Source organism: Lates calcarifer, linkage group LG24 (assembly GCF_001640805.2).
Source record: "Lates calcarifer isolate ASB-BC8 linkage group LG24, TLL_Latcal_v3, whole genome shotgun sequence".
Classification (NCBI taxonomy): Eukaryota; Metazoa; Chordata; class Actinopteri; family Centropomidae; genus Lates; species Lates calcarifer.
In genome coordinates, this window is record NC_066856.1 from 154,118 (window position 1) to 168,698 (window position 14,581).

The 14,581-nt window shown below is 41.9% G+C and overlaps 1 protein-coding gene across 1 annotated transcript; it reads left to right on the forward strand.

Annotated features, from left to right (window-relative positions):
• The first annotated feature begins 189 nt into the window (after positions 1-189).
• On the forward strand, positions 190-11,243 carry LOC108898235 (myosin-6). The gene is made up of 38 exons (XM_018698149.2): positions 190-278; positions 565-776; positions 872-1,015; positions 1,104-1,260; positions 1,386-1,413; positions 1,499-1,604; positions 1,693-1,785; positions 1,865-1,928; positions 2,008-2,106; positions 2,188-2,291; positions 2,376-2,514; positions 2,581-2,699; positions 2,794-2,943; positions 3,047-3,217; positions 3,345-3,654; positions 3,751-3,830; positions 3,909-4,114; positions 4,910-5,033; positions 5,112-5,248; positions 5,328-5,583; positions 5,674-5,916; positions 6,478-6,654; positions 6,757-6,902; positions 7,277-7,367; positions 7,460-7,849; positions 7,964-8,090; positions 8,170-8,288; positions 8,381-8,577; positions 8,664-8,847; positions 8,936-9,101; positions 9,200-9,324; positions 9,422-9,730; positions 9,827-10,030; positions 10,110-10,406; positions 10,517-10,621; positions 10,711-10,806; positions 10,900-11,034; positions 11,120-11,243. Exons 2-38 carry the CDS (start codon positions 573-575, stop codon positions 11,138-11,140), a joined length of 5,823 nt encoding a protein of 1,940 aa, XP_018553665.1. The 5' UTR covers positions 190-278; positions 565-572; the 3' UTR covers positions 11,141-11,243.
• Positions 11,244-14,581: the final 3,338 nt, after the last annotated feature.

The window sequence follows — 14,581 nt, forward strand, 5'->3', positions numbered from 1 at the left end:
TTCCAAATATAGATGTTCCTTTTTTGATTAGCGTCCTTTGTTTTCTCCCTCCTTCCTTTTAGGGTAGATGAGCGTGGAAGCACTGCCTCCTGGATGTGTATAAAGAGGGGTCAGGTAGGGGAGGAAGGACAGCAACACAGCACAGGCAGGTAAGTGCACACATTTTTTTTGACTATTTAACTATCACATCACATACTGAAGATAAAATGTAATTTGTTATTTCTTCATAGAAACCCAGCAGGCTATTCTATAACAAACAAGAGAGGAAGAGGAAACAGGTAGGTGGCTCCATGCTGCATGCAATTAATAACTTAACTTTATTACTTGCTAGTCTCTTCTGATCCCTTTGTGAATTATATGTAAATGCCTTTCATCAGTAGCGTAAAGTGTAAGTACATTAGGTTTATAGATAACTGCTATTACAAAACCTTTTCTTCTTATTTAAATTACTTAACGACAACACCGTCTGTAATGTTCTGTTGCTCGTTCCTCTATGTAGAAATGCATTAAATCATAAACCTGCCACAAAGGACCTTATATGTTCTACAAGTCCTTGGTTCACAGGTACCACCATGTCGAGTGACACCATTATGGCAGAGTTTGGGTCAGCTGCTCCCTTCCTGAGAAAGTCAGAGAAGGAGCGTCTGGAGGCCCAGACTCGACCCTTTGACATGAAGAGGGAGTGTTTTGTGCCTGACCCTGAAGTGGAGTATGTTAAAGCTACAATCACTGGCAGAGACGGTGACAAAGTCACTGCTGAAACTGAGTTTGGAAAAGTAAGTCAGAAAGAGGCCTGACACAAAAAATACAATGATTAACTTATACCTTTGATAACTTTTACAACAGTTTAAACTGGGATCTGTCCTTTCAGACTGTAACCCATAAGGAGGCAGATATCCACCCTCAGAACCCGCCAAAGTTTGATAAAATTGAGGACATGGCGATGTTCACCTTCCTCCATGAACCTGCTGTGCTGTTTAACCTCAAAGAGCGTTACGCAGCCTGGATGATCTACGTGAGTAATGTCCACAAATCTGCAGGTCTCTCCACTGTACAAAACCTTCAGTCCAATCAAAAAGACTTGTGTGTATCTTGGTCTACAGACCTACTCAGGGCTGTTCTGTGTAACCGTCAACCCATACAAGTGGCTGCCAGTGTACGACCAGGCGGTGGTGACTGCTTACAGAGGAAAAAAGAGGAGTGAAGCTCCTCCTCACATCTACTCCATCTCTGACAATGCTTACCAGTACATGCTGTCAGGTCTGTTGTGCTTTTTGTACAACAGCTCTACTGCAGCCCTCTGATTTAGGAAACTCTAAAGTCCTCTCTGATACCACTAAACATTCAAACTGTCCTAACACTGAACATTGTTTTAAATCTTACAGACAGAGAGAACCAGTCTATCCTTATCACGTAAGTCACTCTTTGACATTACATGAGTAGAGTTTATGCTTTTACAAAATGTCCAGTTTTCATATTGAGTGTTTTTTATCCTCAGTGGAGAATCTGGTGCAGGAAAGACTGTGAACACCAAGAGAGTCATTCAGTACTTTGCCAGCATCGCAGCTGTTTCTGGAAAGAAGGACCCTGGTCAGGAGAAGAAGGTTGGTTTCATTGTTTTTATAATGATCAGTATAAAGGATGAAGTTTTGAACTTTGGAGCCTAAATTTTTATATCGACTGAATACACAGGGCACCCTGGAGGACCAAATCATCCAGGCCAACCCTGCTCTGGAGGCTTTTGGAAACGCCAAAACCATCAGAAATGACAACTCCTCCAGATTTGTAATTTGATCTTTTCAAGGAGTTTATCTGTCAGACTGTGTTATGTTCACAACATCTAAACAACATTTTCTGATTACAGGGTAAATTCATTCGAATTCATTTTGGAGTCAGTGGCAAACTGTCTTCAGCTGATATTGAAACTTGTGAGTACATGGAACATAATTAATCGAAAGTTAGGTAAAGAGTTCCTTAGCTCAATACTAGTATGTTATATGTTGTCAGATCTTCTGGAGAAATCTCGTGTCACTTATCAACTGAAGGCTGAGAGAGATTACCACATATTCTACCAGATTCTGTCCCAGAAGAAACCAGAACTGCTGGGTCAGTGCTGAATGAAACATAATATATTTTTGACTCTCAAAAATATCACATACTCACAGACTGAAAACTCTTGCATCACAGAAATGCTGTTGATCACCAACAACCCCTACGACTATGCCTACATCTCCCAAGGAGAGACAACCGTGGCCTCCATCAATGATGCAGAAGAGCTGATGGCTACTGATGTGTGTATATGTGAAACTTAGCATTTGTTAAAAACTCCACACATATGTTTTCCTACTAACTTAAATGTGATTTTGTTGTTTAAGGAAGCTTTTGATGTCCTGGGCTTCACCCAAGAAGAAAAGAATGGCATCTACAAGCTGACTGGAGCCATCATGCATTATGGAAACATGAAGTTTAAACAGAAGCAGAGGGAGGAGCAGGCAGAGCCTGATGGCACTGAGGGTAAAGGACCAGGACACTTTTGGTCTTTTAGTAAATGCATTCTCTGAACAAGTTTTCTATTTTCAGATGTTGACAAAGCTGCATATCTCATGGGCCTGAACTCTGCTGATCTCATCAAAGGCCTGTGTCATCCAAGAGTGAAAGTAGGCAACGAGTGGGTCACCAAAGGTCAGAATGTGCAGCAGGTAAGCTGAAAAAGCAGACACTCAGTTCTCTTGGAAATTTAGATGGTTAAGTGAATGCAAATGCTAATCTAATTACTTGTATGCAATTATCAAGGTGTACTACTCTATTGGTGCATTGGCCAAGTCAGTGTATGAGAAAATGTTCTTGTGGATGGTTGTGAGAATCAACCAGTCTCTGGATACCAAACAACCTCGCCAGTACTTCATTGGTGTGCTGGACATCGCTGGATTTGAGATCTTTGATGTGAGTTTCAGAGATTACATGACCATGCTGTTTCTCTTAAAGAATGACCACCAAAACAGGAAAACTATTATCATGTCTCTGAAATATTCTGTTAAACGTACAGTTCAACACCTTCGAGCAGCTGTGCATCAACTACACTAACGAGAAGCTGCAGCAGTTCTTCAACCACCACATGTTTGTGTTGGAGCAAGAGGAGTACAAGAAAGAAGGGATCGTGTGGGAGTTCATTGACTTTGGTATGGACTTGGCAGCCTGCATTGAACTCATTGAGAAGGTCAGTGTTAAATTGGATATCAGAGAAAATCGTGTCACAAAATGCCTGTGAATATTCTCATTCATCCAGGTCATAGTTATCTCAACGTGTCACAAAATAGTGAATTATGATCAATTCCCTCCTTCAGCCCATGGGCATCATGTCCATCCTTGAAGAGGAGTGCATGTTCCCCAAAGCCAGTGATGCAACATTTAAAGCCAAACTGTATGACAACCATTTGGGTAAAAGTCCCAACTTCCAGAAACCCAGAGTTGTTAAGGGAAAAGCAGAGGCTCATTTCTCCCTGGTGCATTATGCTGGTACTGTTGATTACAACATCACTAACTGGCTGGAGAAGAACAAGGACCCACTGAATGAGACTGTGGTGGGACTGTATCAGAAGTCTACCCTGAAGCTACTGTCCATGCTGTTTGTTGGGTATGCTGGAGCAGACTCAGGTAAGGGAACTTTTTACCATACTGATTATTATTGTCCATGAAATTTCCAGAATATCAGTGAGTAAGAGATGGCTTGTATATCTTCCTTCCACACAGCCCAGGATGCAGGAGGCAAAGGAGGAAAGGGAGGAAAGAAGAAAGGTTCTTCCTTCCAGACTGTGTCTGCACTACACAGGGTAAACTATGTCCAAGGTTTGGTATCTTGTATGACCTTGGTTTGGTACACCAGTGATATTTACTGTGTACATTTACAGGAGAACCTGAACAAACTGATGACCAACCTCAAGTCAACTCATCCTCACTTTGTACGCTGTCTCATCCCCAACGAGACCAAGACTCCTGGGGTGATGGAGAATCCTCTGGTTATGCATCAGCTGCGCTGTAACGGTGTGCTGGAAGGCATCCGGATCTGCAGAAAGGGATTCCCCAACAGGATCCAGTATGGTGACTTCAAACAAAGGCAAGAAAATGTTTTCTTTAATAGAACATGATGATGAAGTCAGACCAGGCTTATGGGTAGATAGATGGACAGGTGATATAACCAGTGGTTATCAGTTGCTTTGGATCTTTTAACATCAGACACCCTCTCCGGGGTGACCAAGCCAAGGTTGATCAGGATCCAGCTTCTGTCCAAGTGATGTGCATGGTCCACAGGTTGTTCTTGATCCACCGACATCTTGATGCTTTTTCTGCAGCATCAGTAATGGCTCTGTGCAGTCCTATGTGCTAGAGCTCAGGATAGTGTGAGCAAAGTGCAACCATTAAGGAACCTGCAGAGGTTTCATTGGACAGTTGCTATGCAGGGTCATTAAGTTCCTTGGCCAGAAATGGAGGCCTTGGCAGGTACAGTAATAACCTTGATGGGCACCCACACCTTTAGCTGCATCACTTGCATATAATGCTAGGTCTGCATAGAGACTGTTCCAGCAGGACTGCTTACATTGGTGTTTTGGAGATCTGAAGCAATGGCAAGGAGCAGGTACACCAGTTTTAATTGTTGGATGCAGTTGTGTGCTGTTTATAATCCCTCAGTATGCAACTGCTAGTGCTCTTCCCTCAGATTCTTCAAATAGCAACTCTGTATAAATGGTGAAGTTTGTTCCTGCCAGACCACAGCAGACAAGGCTGGGCTCTGGGAGGACATCATAAACCAGCTAGATCAAGAACTTGATCCGGCGTGGTTCGGGCAGTGATTTGCACAGAGTTTATTTCCAATTCATTCAGTAATTGTTATGATATGGCTGTATCATTTCAGATATCGTATCCTTAACCCTAATGCTATCCCTGAGGGACAGTTCATTGACAACAAGAAGGCAGCTGAAAAACTTTTAGGTTCTTTGGATATTGACCATGCGCAGTATAAACTGGGACACACAAAGGTTGGTGTCTGTCTCTACCTTAACTAAAAAGAGCAGAGTTGAATGTTGGGAACAGTAACAGTAATCTGTTCATATCAGGTGTTCTTCAAAGCCGGTCTGCTGGGTGTTCTTGAGGAGATGAGAGATGACCGTCTCGCTCTCATCATCACTGGAATTCAAGCAAGAGCCAGAGGAATACTTGCCAGGATTGAGTTCCAGAAAATTGTTGAGCGCAGGTTGGTTTTTAACATCCCAGATTCACAAACAAAGAAAGGCACCACAGAAATGGATTCATCCTAATCCTAACCCTAACAGGGATGCTTTGCTGGTGATCCAGTGGAACGTACGTGCCTTCATGGGAGTCAAGAATTGGCCCTGGATGAAGATGTACTTCAAGATCAAACCACTGTTAAAATCAGCTGAGACTGAGAAAGAGATGGCAAATATGAAGGAGGAGTTCATGAAACTCAAAGAAGCTTATGCTAAATCTGAAGCCCGCAAAAAGGAGCTCGAGGAAAAAATGGTCACCCTTCTCCAAGAGAAGAACGACCTGCAGCTCCAAGTCCAATCTGTAAGATCAGTCACTCAGTTTACCTAAAACTTATAAAGATTTACTAAAAGAATTTGCTGAATAATCTGAATATGAATCTATTTTCTGCAGGAACAAGACAATCTTGCAGATGCTGAGGAGCGCTGTGAGGGTCTGATAAAGAGCAAGATCCAGCTTGAGGCCAAAGCCAAAGAGCTGACAGAGAGACTGGAGGATGAGGAAGAGATAAATGCAGAGCTGACTGCCAAGAAGAGGAAGCTGGAGGATGAGTGTTCAGAACTCAAGAAGGACATCGATGATCTGGAGCTGACTTTGGCTAAAGTGGAAAAGGAAAAGCATGCCACTGAAAACAAGGTAATGAATGTGGCAACAAAATAATGTTGTTATGAGAACAACAGTTTATGTCTAATGTGAATAGAGACACACAGAATTATCACCCAACACTGCAGTTTCTCTCAGGTCTACAGGAGATTTTAACAACTTTCAGCTCATTGTTTTGGTTTTACTGTCCATAACTTAGCTGTTTTGATTCACTCGTAGTGCTCTTATAGTATGGTTTCCTGCACCAAACAGCAGACAGAGACATTTAAACACTATCTAGTGAACACAATGGAGTGTTCAGCAGCTAATCAGACAGACATTTTTCTCAGAAATTGGTAAAGACCAAAACAGAGTGACTGATTATTGGGTTTACATTCATCAGGTGGCCAGAGATACGACTCATGAAATGAATACCAATGTTACTCTTTGTCTCCTGGATGTGTAAATATGCAACTGATTGCTAACAAGTTCACCATATCAGTAAACACAAGTTTACAGCTGCCCCCATGTGGTCATTGTGGGTCTGAAGACCTCTAACAAGTATTTATGAAGAAAGTTCAGATGTAAGATCAAGTTTGTAATTTGTTTTTCAAGGTTAAAAACCTGACTGAAGAGATGGCAGCTTTGGATGAAATCATAGCCAAGCTGACCAAAGAGAAGAAAGCTCTTCAGGAGGCTCATCAGCAAACGCTGGATGACCTGCAGAGTGAGGAGGACAAAGTCAACACTCTGACCAAGGCCAAAACCAAGCTGGAGCAGCAAGTGGATGATGTAAGTGTAACTTTACATAAATTCATCAGAGTCTAGATTCAATAACTCTAATGGCTCTTTTACTATTATATAGTAAATCTGTTTTTCTATGCTTTGAGATAGCTTGAAGGCTCTCTTGAACAAGAGAAGAAGGTCAGAATGGACCTTGAGAGAGCAAAGAGGAAGTTGGAAGGAGATCTGAAGTTGAGCCAGGAGAGCATAATGGACCTGGAGAACGACAAGCAGCAACTTGAAGAGAAGCTGAAGAAGTAGGTTTCCTCTTCCACCTCACAATTTACATCCAATGGCAACATTCAGAACCAGTGCAGGAAGTGGTATGATGATGAAGTGGTAAGACCGGGGTGGTGGAGGTTTCTTTCACCAATGTTTTTTGTTGCCTTGACCATGGTTTATTCCTCATAACCACAATCTTTCCATCACCTTAATCATGCAATAGCTGCCATGGGCAGATATAGAAAGCAAGAATTAAAAAAAAAAAATGTCATCGGATATCTGGGGGTGGCTAATCTGGGGCTTTCTAGATTCATCCAATACTGACATTCTAGTATGGCAGTAGGGTTGCCCAATCAAAGATCTCATTTAGGAACAAGTGTCTCGCTGAATATATATTTTCTCTCAACAGAAAGGACTTTGAGATAAGCCAACTTCTCGGCAAGATTGAAGATGAACAAGCACTAGCAGCCCAACTTCAGAAGAAACTGAAGGAGCTGCAGGTCAGCTGACATCAACACAGCCTTCATTTGGCTCATTTAAATGACCAAAGATATAGTTACTCTGCATTCCTAATGGAGGCTGTACATCTTAGGCTCGCATTGAAGAGTTGGAGGAAGAGCTGGAGGCAGAGCGAGCTGCCCGAGCCAAGGTGGAGAAACAGAGGGCCGACTTGGCCAGAGAGCTGGAGGAAATCAGTGAGAGGCTGGAGGAGGCTGGAGGAGCCACTGCTGCCCAGATTGAGATGAACAAGAAGAGAGAGGCCGAGTTTCAGAAGATGCGCAGAGATCTTGAAGAGGCCACTCTGCAGCATGAAGCCACTGCTGCTGCACTGAGGAAGAAGAATGCAGACAGCGTGTCCGACCTCGGAGAGCAGATTGACAACCTGCAAAGAGTCAAACAGAAGCTGGAGAAAGAGAAGAGTGAGCTCAGACTGGAGCTGGATGATGTGGTCTCCAACATGGAGCAGATTGTCAAGTCCAAAGTGAGTATGACCAATAAATGACTCCAGAATCATGGTGCCCATGGTTTTATCCCATAGTTAAAGACGTCTGACTGAAAGAATTCCTTACATAAACAAAATTTGTTTTATTTTCAGACAAACTTGGAGAAAATGTGTCGCACTCTTGAAGATCAAATGAGTGAACTGAGGACTAAAAGTGATGAAGGCCAGCGTATCATAAATGATTTCACCATGCAGAAAGCAAAGCTTCAAACTGAGAATGGTAAGACAGTTGCTTTGAATCTTTGAAACTGCATGCGTAGTATTCAAGAAAAGAGGATCATTTTCTTCCTTAACACCAGGTGAGCTTGCCAGACAGCTGGAGGAGAAGGACTCCTTGGTCTCTCAGCTGACTAGGGGGAAACAGTCTTACACTCAACAGATTGAAGACCTCAAGAGACACTTAGAGGAGGAAGTCAAGGTATCTCAAATGACCTTAAATACAATTTCCACACAGTCATGAAACATGAATCTGACACTGTGTTTATCACAGCTATAACGATAACCTTACAGGCCAAGAATGCACTTGCCCATGCAGTGCAGTCTGCTCGACATGACTGTGATTTGTTGAGGGAGCAGTTTGAGGAGGAGCAGGAGGCCAAAGCCGAGCTGCAACGCAGCATGTCCAAGGCCAACTCTGAGGTGGCTCAGTGGAGGACCAAGTATGAGACTGATGCCATCCAGAAGACAGAGGAGCTAGAAGAGGCAAAGTAAGAACAGTTGTGTCCTCTTTGACAGCACAGACATGATTTTGAGAAGGTCTGACAATGATTGAGACATGTCTTGTCTCAAATAGGAAGAAACTGGCCCAGCGTCTGCAAGATGCAGAAGAGGCTGTGGAGGCTGTTAATGCTAAATGTTCCTCCCTGGAAAAGACCAAACACAGGCTCCAGGGTGAAATTGAGGATCTCATGGTGGATGTGGAGAGATCAAATGCTGCTGCTGCAGCTCTGGACAAGAAACAAAGAAACTTTGACAAGGTAATGTGAGAAAGAAAAATGGTATTTGAGGTAATCATGAATGGATGAATCAATACAGAGTAATCTAAAAGTGAATATGATTAACCAGGTCCTTGCTGAGTGGAAGCAGAAGTACGAGGAGTCCCAGACTGAGCTGGAAAGTGCCCAGAAAGAGGCTCGTTCTCTCAGCACTGAACTCTTCAAACTGAAGAACTCTTATGAAGAATCTCTGGATCATCTGGAGACCATGAAAAGAGAAAACAAGAATCTCCAAGGTAGGAAGACACAATGAAAACATGACTTGTTTTATATGCAGAATAAAGGAGGGGGGTCGAGAGAGTAATAAATAAATAAATGAATATGTCCAAAACAGAGGAAATTTCTGACCTGACTGAACAACTTAGTGAGGGAGGAAAGAGCATCCATGAGCTGGAGAAAATCCGTAAACAGCTGGAGCAGGAGAAGGCTGAGATACAATCTGCTCTGGAAGAAGCGGAGGTCCACAAATATACCTTTAATTGCAACACTCCTCTTACTGTTAATGCATATTAACAGAAGAGTACATGCATATTAACAGAAGAGTCTGTTCTTTCAGGGATCTCTGGAGCATGAGGAGGGTAAGATCCTTCGAGCTCAGCTGGAGTTCAACCAGGTGAAGGCTGACATTGAGCGTAAACTGGCTGAGAAGGATGAGGAGATGGAACAGGCCAAGCGTAACCATCAGAGAGTGGTGGACACTCTGCAGACCTCCCTGGAGGCTGAGACTCGCAGCAGAAACGAGGCTCTCAGGATTAAGAAGAAGATGGAGGGAGATCTCAATGAGATGGAGATACAGCTGAGCCAGGCCAACAGGCAGGCAGCAGAGGCTCAGAAGCAGCTCAAGGGAGTCCATGCTCATCTGAAGGTAAGTCTGCATGTCCTACCAGTGATGGGATGTGTTCACAGATTGTTTTCTTTGTCATTTTAATCACAGAAAGAATTGGATTATCTCTCTTGACAGGACTCCCAGCTGCAGTTGGATGATGCTCTCCGTGTTAATGATGATTTGAAGGAGAACATTACCATTGTGGAGAGACGCAACAACCTGCTGCAGGCTGAACTGGATGAGCTGAGGTCTCTGGTGGAGCAGACTGAGAGAGGTCGTAAACTGACTGAGCAGGAACTACTGGATGTCAGTGAGAGAGTTCAGCTGCTGCACTCCCAGGTATGTCAACTGTTTAATAATCACTGTATTATAGTTTGTCAGTGTTAGGTTATAATATTGCATACTAATGTCCCCGCAGAATACCAGCCTGCTGAACCAGAAGAAGAAGTTGGAGGGAGACACCATCCAGCTTCAGAATGAGGTGGAGGAGGCTGTGCAGGAGTGCAGAAATGCTGAGGAGAAGGCAAAGAAGGCCATTACTGATGCTGCCATGATGGCAGAGGAGCTGAAGAAGGAGCAGGACACCAGTGCTCACCTGGAGCGTATGAAGAAGAACATGGAGCAAACCATCAAAGACCTACAGCACCGTTTGGATGAAGCTGAGCAGATAGCCATGAAAGGTGGAAAGAAGCAGGTCCAGAAACTGGAGGCTAGGGTGACTACCTCTCATTACCATCATACTGCCTTACAATATTACTGTACCATACAGGATTTCCTACATTAAATGAAATTATGAAAGCTACATCAATTTCTGTTATTTTCTAGGTGAGAGAGTTGGAAAATGAGGTGGATATGGAGCAAAGGAAAAGCAGTGAATCAGTGAAAGGTATTCGCAAATATGAAAGACGCATCAAAGAGCTCACTTACCAGGTATCCTCTACATGCACAAGTTATGTCATAACAATTCAGAAAGAAGATCAAGATTATGATCAAATATGTCTTCTGAATTAATTATACAGACAGAGGAAGACAAAAAGAATCTGAATCGCCTGCAGAACCTGGTGGATAAACTTCAACTGAAAGTCAAGTCATACAAGCGTGCTGCAGAGGAGGCTGTGAGCTAAAACACCACACCTCTGTTTGATTTAATTTAGTTCAGTTGCCTCTTCAGTTTAACAACATGTCACATGCTAATCTTGACTTTTTAGGAAGAACAGTCCAATACAAATCTGGGCAAGCTGCGCAAGTTGCAGCATGAGCTGGAGGAAGCAGAGGAGAGGGCTGACATCGCAGAGTCTCAAGTCAACAAGCTGAGAGCAAAAAGCCGTGACTCTGGTGCTAAGGTCAGAGATGATGCAGAGAGACACTACATTTAATTAAAAACCATGTTACCAAATCTTTTGTAAACTTGTAGTTTTCCTTGTGCAGAAATCACATGATGAAGAGTGAAGCCCCTGACTGAATCTTCGAGAATAGTTTGATTGTAGTGCTTTAGCTTCTTTCTTCTTCATGCAACATGAGAGGAATAAAGAATAAAAGAGCTGTGAATGCACGACTGTTGTTCTGTGTTTCTCACATTAAAATCTGGAGGAGAGATCAAAAAGACTTAAGGAAGTGTCTAGGAGTTGAATCACTTCAATAAAAAGAGAAAAAATAACTCATGCAGTGCCTCCTGACAACAGTTTCCATACCACAAGATGAAAACTGAATTTTTATTCATGTTTTCCAGCCATTCTTGAGTGCTTTTAGTATGGTGAAATGAATTATGGGGTACAGTTAAGTGTGCAGGCCAATATGTACTTGTACAGCAATGTGAAAGATCTATGTGTACTTGGGTATGTAAGCAGAAGTAGATAGAGATTACTATCAGACAGGCATATTACTAATGACGCAGCAAAGAATGCAGTACAGAGACAGATATCCACTGTTATCCACAATGGTATAAGTACTGAAATGTTCTGTGTGTCAGGAGGTTCCTTTGCAAATAAACCCTCGAATCCATAAGTCCAGTTGAGTCTCCATTGTTGTCTGCTATGACAAAGTGGCATTGTCGACAGGACTGGAAAGAAAGAGAAGCATCTGCTGGCTGCACCTGGGCTCTGGGCAACACTGACTGTGCACAAATAAGGTAAGAGGCTTTTTTCCATTATTTATTCAGTTCCACCCAGGCCTAAGTGCAGTGAGTGACGTATAATTTTCTTCAAAAATGAATCAAATTTTGAACTAAGTAGAAATACAAGAAGAATGTGAATTCAAATGATGTATGTCTGTCATGTACTGTATGTCTGTATGTCCGCATACAATAGTGTCTAAAGTGTCTGAAGCAGGGGAAGAGCCCCTACCACAGCATAATAGGTATTACATTGAAGCAGATTTGAGAGAAGTCTGGTGCACAGAGAGTACAAGTGACAAGAGAAGTACTGCAGTAACCCATAACCCAAGGGTAGGGTGAGGGTTAAGGATAAGACACCATTCTGTGCCTAAACCGAGGCTGCATATTGTGTTGGGTTTGTAAATGCAACTTGTTCGCTCATAGTAAGTCTAGTAACTTGCAGATACCCCTTCTAAGAGCTCAGAAGGACTGAACGGGCAAGAATAAAGGACTTATCTAATAGTTGATATATGTGAGGTGACTCACTAGACAAAGAGAAGCACACTAAGTAGAACACAAAACGAACAAATTCGCTACATAATATTGGTGTGTAACTCTGAAAATAATTGCAGCCTCTATGAGTGGGTCTGATTAATTATTATAATATTAAGTCATAACTGTCTATGCTAATTGGAGTGAAATAGCAATAGCTAAGACATACTCATTAAACAGTCAATAAAGAGATATTACAGCTGTTACATACAAAAGCTACAAAACTGACACACTATAGCCACTATAAAACTTAGAAGTCAATAAAGGAGATAATACAATAAGGGGAAAGAAAGGACTATGATAGAAAAGTCTATCCAAATCTCCCTACTTAGGGCTGGAGCTGACACCCGCTTTCCTCATAGTTTCCCTGATAATTAAGAATGAGCCTTGAAGGGTCAGGTTGAATTCTCCCTTGTGTGTGAGTCAAATCAGACTTGTAAGGGACATTTGTGCACAAATCACAAAATATGCCAATAGAATATCTCATAATAAGACCGACATAAAACAGACAAATAACATAGTGTAAACAACCAATAACCGAGTCATAAAAACTTGTGCTAACCAAATTCTGGATAATGTATAGCTCTTATTAGTGAAAAAAGGAAAATCAGAAGGGAAAATAAATACACAAACACCAATATGTGTGTGTGTGACTGAAGCAGGAGTGAAAGGAAGCCAACTGAGTGTGTGTGTGTGTGTGTGTGTGTGTGTGTGACTGTGTGTGAGGGGAAAAAAAAGACAAGGAGAGGGAGAAAGGAGAAGGTCACTCTAAGCAGAGCCTATGAGCCACAATAATAAAACAAAATAAATTAAAATTAGATAGGTCAATACTACAGCTTAAACCAAAGGTCAAAGACTGAAACTAAAATCTGAGAGTTGAATGCTCCTTCTGGTGTGGCAACCCATGAATTAGAAATTGCTGTGTTGAAAGTCACAATGTTCTGTGCTACATGTTTTTACTGAAGAAGTCTTGAGCGTTGATCAATGCATTGTTGAGGATTCTGGGAGGGAGCCAATGTAGAGAAGCTAACACAGGAGAAATATGATCTCTTTTCCTAGTTCCTGTCAGTAATCGTGCTGCAGCATTTTGAATCAGCTGCAGAGTCTTTAAAGACTTGTTGGGGCAGCCTGATAATAATGAATAACAGTAGTCCAGCCTAGAAGTAACAAATGGATGGACCAGTTTTTCTGAATCCTTTTGAAACAGAAAATGTCTAATTTTAGCAATATTACACAGGTGAAAGAAGACAGTCCTAGAAGTTTGTTTTATATGTGAGTTAAAGGACATATCCTGATCAAAGATGATTCCCAGATTCTTTACAGTGGAGCTGGGAGCCAGGGCAATGCCATCTAATGGAACTACATCATTAGAAAATTCATTTCTGATGTGTTCAGGACCAAGTACAATGATTTCAGTTTTACCTGAGTTCAGTAATAAAAAATTGCTTGTTGAGGTAGCTGTGTTAAGGTGTTAGTGCTGGTAACTATCTGACTAAAACATTATAAAGGGTTTCCCAAAGTTGTTCTGAAGTTCTAAAGCTTTCTATGGTTTGAGGAACACATCATTGAGGGCTTGTAGTATAATTTTTCAACAGATGTGTGATGAACAGAGAGAATGATGAGGAGATATATTGAATTAACCTCTGACAACTGAGCAATGTTGCAGATGAATAGAATTAAGAATATGCTGTGTGAAGGACAATAGTATGAAATAGTTAGTGTGCACTGCATGCAACGTTTATCATGTATGGAATAAGTATGTGTGAAGGAAAGCATATAATTTTTAAAAAAATACTACAAGGAAGAGTTAAGAAATAATGGTGTAAAAGTAAGATGTAATTCAGTTTTAAAAAATACTTCCAGGAAGATTTGGAAAATAATGGTGTAAAATAGAGTGAAACTATTAAGAAAAGAAGGGCATGCCCAGTCCTGCCCTGAGGAGTTGAAGCTGGTTCAGATGGGATTTTAGGGGCTTTCCAGCAACAGTAACATTTTGGGGAAGAGCTGATGGTGTAATTTGATAAGATGACCAATGATGGCCTATAAGCTTAAACAATGTTCTAATGGTGTGATGTTGCAAGCCAATGAAATGATCAAATAGGCATAACCATAGCCCTGAGAGGTATATAAGAGGGACACAAACTACTGTTCTTCAGAGTACTTCTGGTGTAGCATGAACACACTGTGAACTGCTCTCGGGTCCTCTTTGCCGGCAATAAAAACTCTGCTGCCTTGAACTCTGATTT

What these genes read in the sequence shown, in the direction of transcription:
- LOC108898235 (XM_018698149.2), top strand. Translation starts at nt 573, where the DNA reads ATGTCGAGTGACACCATTATGGCAGAGTTTGGGTCAGCTGCTCCCTTC. An exon ending in ACGCAGCCTGGATGATCTAC is followed by an intron (nt 1,016 to 1,103) that starts GTGAGTAATGTC and finishes CTTGGTCTACAG; the next exon opens with ACCTACTCAGGGCTGTTCTG. An exon ending in AGCATGCCACTGAAAACAAG is followed by an intron (nt 5,917 to 6,477) that starts GTAATGAATGTG and finishes TTGTTTTTCAAG; the next exon opens with GTTAAAAACCTGACTGAAGA.